This window comes from Microcaecilia unicolor, chromosome 1, assembly GCF_901765095.1.
Source record: "Microcaecilia unicolor chromosome 1, aMicUni1.1, whole genome shotgun sequence".
Classification (NCBI taxonomy): domain Eukaryota; kingdom Metazoa; phylum Chordata; class Amphibia; order Gymnophiona; family Siphonopidae; genus Microcaecilia; species Microcaecilia unicolor.
The window spans coordinates 643,083,775-643,089,003 of NC_044031.1; the positions used below are offsets into that span (position 1 = coordinate 643,083,775).

Sequence of the window (5,229 nt, forward strand, 5' to 3'; positions counted from 1 at the left end):
TAAGTAACCCATAAATAAATAAATAAATAAATAAATAAATAAATAAATAAATATTATCTTGTAAAAATTCAGCTAAATGACGTACTGCATAAGCTGTGTTCGAGGTAGAATCACTATCTATATCTATTTTATCATATTGTTATTTTTATGTTATGTCATATTGTACTTTATTGAACTTTTGGATATACATGGACTTAAAAAAACTAACAAACAAAAGGATCCCTAAATATTTGAAAGAGTCAATTGGTATAATAGGTTCCCAAATAAAGTAAAAGTGTTTGATGGGTGTGAAAGACGACTAGTAAACCAACATGCAACTTGCGATAAACCTCCAATAGATCCAATACTACTAGGAATAACAATACCATTAAAATCATGAATCAAAATTTGGGGGGTTATAGATGACTCTGAGTTGAAGATGGAGCAGCATAAACAAAGGATAAATAGGAAATCGTTTAGGGGTCCTTTTACTAACGTGTGCACTAATTGCTAAGAAATCCATTGCAATGAAATGGGCTTGTTAGCATTTAGTGCACGGTAATCATTAGCGCATTCCTAAATCAATTAGTGCACCTTAGTAAAAGGAGCCCTTAGTAAGGATGTTGCAGTATCTGAAACCTTGGTTGGGAATGAAACATTTTTAAAAGGTTGTACAGTCAACGGTCTTAGCAGTATTTATGGGTTTGCCTGATATCTTGAGCAAAAAAAGGAAGACCTACCTTTTACCCCCTGTGATAAAAAGGGGCCTCAGAGCACATCAAAAACATGCAGGCCCCCCTTTTTCCACAGCTTGATAAAAGGGGCCCTTAATGAGGCAGTAATTTGTTTATTCATTGATTAGTGTATGGTAGCAGAAATGTTTTGTGGGAGCCTCACATTAGAAGTGGCTTTATGCATTGGCCCCTAACTGCCCCAGGAGCTGATATTCAGTGGCTCTTAACAGGACAGTGCGACTGAATATTGGCTCTGACCACCATGACACTCTCCATTTACTTTGGTGTAATTTTTGCACTTATGTGAGTTATTTTCATATTTCTTTTTTAAGTATATTGTTATTTATTTTCATCCATATAATTTGTGACCCCTGATGTAGGCATTGCTGCTGAAACACGGCTGTGTCGAGTCCTTTTATTTTTATGCCACTCTCTATTTACTGCAAGTGTGGTCTGTGGCAGAATTCAAGAGGAGCCGGGTATGCGTACATTGGAGGTATTCACTGACAGTGCCTGCATAGCTTACTGGACAATCTAAAAGGTTTCTTATATACTGCCTGCAAGCCTTCAAGCTATGAAAGCAGTGTAAATTCAGGTACAGTAAGTATTTTTTTGTTCGTGGAGAGCTTAAAATCTAATTTTTTACCTGAAGCAATGGAGGGTTAATTGACTTACCCAAGTAGAACCATGCACTTTGCCCAGCTAGCTATGCAGGTACGGCACTGAATATCGGCTGTACCTGCATAACTTCCGGGCACCACAAATTATTATTCTTTGCTGTTCCCTAATAGGACCCGGTACTAAATATCCAGGTCAACTTTAACTGGCAAGGGTCAACATTTAAAGAAACACTGGCTGATATATTGATCAGTGTTGATGATATATTCCCCGGGATTCTATACAAGGTGTCGTAAGTTGTGTGAGGAAATCCAGGTGTATTCTGTATTGCGCACACAACTTAATTGACTAACCATCCAATCAGTGACGATAATTGGTGACAACAAGCAATTATTGGCATTAATTGGCATTAATTAGAATTTACATGCACATCTTTCTAGGCATATTCTATAAAGTGATGTTTATAAATTCTAAGATGCAGAAGTGAAAAGGGGGCATGGTCATGCGTGTAAAATTGGTGGTTCATGGGCGTTCCTAAAAGCTACGCGCTGTTATGGAATATCCGCACACAAACTAGAAGTGGGCTTTTACGCCAAGTTTTACTTGTTTGCAACTGAAAATGAACTGAATGAATGAGAATTTGGTTCAAACCAGCTCCACACTCATCATGTTTTAGCATTTACTCAAAAATGAATGTACACCCGTTGTGTAATGATATAGTTGTATTTATGAAAATTGTCAACTGAAAAGTTTAGTTTTCCGATTTACCATTAACAAAGTGAATTAAACATCCCTTTTTCATATTGCAGTTCTTGTCTGAGTAGGCATATTCTTGGTATTTTTCTAATGTATACTTTTATTTCATTTCTATAGGTTCAAATTTAAACTCTAATGGAAGGAAATAACCAGAGCATGCCCATAGAGTTTTATATGATTGGATTTTCCAGTCATCCAGAACTCCAGCCCTTATTCTTCACAATCTTCCTTGTTATCTACATAGCAGCTTTGTTGGGCAACATTGCGATCTCTACCATCATTACCACTGACTCTCGTCTTCATACCCCCATGTACTTCTTCCTTATTAACTTGTCCATCTTGGACATCTGCTGCTCAACAGCTGCTATTCCTAAAATTTTACAGATCATCCAGTCAAAGGAGAAAACTATGTCCTTCTCTGAATGCATAACTCAGTTGTGTATTTTCTCCTCAGTCTTAAGTACCGAGACAATGCTCTTGACGGTGATGGCATATGATCGTTATGTTGCAATATGCATCCCACTGCATTATACTACCATTATGAGCAGGAAGACTTGTATTCTTTTGGCTATAGCTGTCTGGCTCCTTGGGGTCGTAAATACGATGGTGCACACTAGCTTAATCCTCAGGTTGAAATTCTGCCAGCACAGCATCATTGATCACTTGCTCTGTGAAATCCCCCCGGTGTTGAAGGTGGCCTGCTCAGACACTTATATCAATAATGTAGCAATTATAATCGCAGATGTTATATTGGGTATGGTTTGTTTCATTTTAACAGTCATATCTTACACATATATCATCTCAGCCATTCTGAAAATCCGTTCTGCTGAGAAAAAGAAGAAAGCCTTTTCCACCTGTGCATCACATATCACTGTCGTGACATTGTTCTATGGAGGTATTATCTACACTTATGTTCAACCTGCTTTCAATGGTAGTCTGGAGGCTGACAAAGTAATGTCTGCATTATATACAATTGCCTCTCCAGTGCTGAACCCCATTATTTACAGTTTAAGAAACAAAGAGGTTATTAATGCTCTCAAAAAATTGCTGAGTAAAGTGGCGTGGTAATTACTGGAAAGAAAGTTATGCCCAAAATAATAGAAACTATTTAAAATGTACTATTTACTTTAGTTTTTAATTTGATATTTTGTCTATGATCCAGGAATTCTTGGTGAATTATAATATAGGGAAAATAAAATTATATATGAATAAATGGTAGAATAACTGCACTCAGAAAAAAGAGTAAAGAATGAAAATACTAGTTATGGGGGATGGGCATAGGCGGTCAGTGGCCCAACTGTTTGGGGAGGCTAAAGGGGGCGGGGTTTAGCAAGGATGTGCTCCCAGCAGGGCAGCCACTTCCGCCCCTCATTCGTCTCCACTCCGAGGTCGCAATCTCCCTCCCTGCAGTCCCTATAATTAGCATTGCATCTCTATCCCTCTCACTCCCTCCAATGTGCTTTAGATTGCCCATCGCTGCCAGTAGCGGCACACTAACCTTATTACAGCTTGCTTCGGGGCTTCTCAGCCTGACGGAACGACGTGCCCCGCCTCCTCTGACCAACCTTCCTTATGATACGTCCAGCCCTCATGGAAGCAGGAAGGCTGATCAGAGGAGGCGGGGCACATCGTTCCATCAGGCTGAGAAGCCCCGAAGCAAGCTGTAATAAGGTTAGTGCGCTGCTACCGGCAGCGATGGGCAATCTAAAGCACATTGGAGGGAGTGAGAGGGCTAGAGATGCGATGCTAATTATAGGGACTGCAGGGAGCTCTGTGTACTATGTTTTTGGGTTTGTTTTGTATGCTATTTTATTTGGTTTTTATTATATATGATTTATAAGGAAACCACCTAGGTTATAGGTGGTATATACATTTTTAAAATAAATAAATATCTGGATATAGTAACTAAATTTCATAAACATATTACTAGAAGCAGTGCAAGCAAAAAACAAACCAGCAAAAACAAAACAAAACAATATAGTTATCCATATGTTGCACATTTAAGTGATTATACTAATAAGAGTCATGCAAACATTTTTTTCAATTAAATATATGTTATTACCACAGGAACACTTCAGTATTCATGAAACACTACTGAAATCTATTCTTGCAATTACAAAAAGCACACTTGAAACCACTGGGTACCTTAAATTGTAAGTGTTGAATATACTGGGGTAAATTCTATGTATAGTGACCAAAAAATCAGCATCGAACTCCCCCCCCCCCCCCCCCATTTAAGTGGCATTTTATAAGCCAGGTCTAAAGTTCAGTATGGTTTATAGAATAGCACATAAGTGTGGGGGACATATGTAAATTTAGGTGCCACCATTTTGCACCAATGAATACGTGGTGCAAATGCCTGCACCTAAATTTACATACTTTGCCCCTTTATTCTATAATTCCACACATAACTGGAATCCATGCCCATGCTCCACCCTGAAACACCCATGACCCTCCTATTGCTGCACCCCCTTTATTGGGCTGCATATAAAATTCAGGTGCAGATCCTGCACCTAAATTTACTTGCATAATGTCCAATTAAATTTAATTAGTGCCAATCATTGCTTGTTAAAAAGCCAATTGGCACTAATTGGCTCATTATTCAATTAAATTACTCACACAAATTTGGCATGCTACAAAATTTGTGTGCACAATTTTTTGTGACTTTTACAGAGTCAGGGGAACTATGTGGAAGATCCTTAGTTTGATTCCGGGCTTGGAGCATCTACTCATCAGGTTGGATGAGGCTGGGGATAACTCAAAGGGGGAGGGAGTTGAGATCATTAGATAGGGGTGTACCAACATGGCTGAGTCAAAGCCCATGCTTGTATGATTCTGAAGAGACGGGCTATATGGTCTCTGGACTAGAATGAGTATGTTTGGAATGAAGGGGCATATTGTAAAATATGAGATACAAATTACCAGATATTGTGAATGAAGAGTTATGGTGTTATATCAAATCTGGTTCCAACTAATCTGGAGAGAAAAAAAAACAGGGCCAACCGCTTGGTCACAAAGGAGAAATTCTATAAATGATGCTCAAAATTCATCACCAGAAAAAAATGAGTGCCAATTAACTTCAATAATTGGTTGTTAGCACCCAATTATTGATAATTAAAGGCTCATTACTCAATTAAATTGC

General features: G+C 38.4%; 1 protein-coding gene across 1 annotated transcript; it reads left to right on the plus strand.

The window, feature by feature from the left end:
* The first annotated feature begins 2,222 nt into the window (after positions 1 to 2,222).
* Positions 2,223 to 3,155, plus strand: LOC115461255 (olfactory receptor 13A1-like). The gene has a single exon (XM_030190963.1). The coding sequence runs from the start codon at positions 2,223 to 2,225 to the stop codon at positions 3,153 to 3,155; it is 933 nt and encodes a 310-aa protein (XP_030046823.1).
* Positions 3,156 to 5,229: the final 2,074 nt, after the last annotated feature.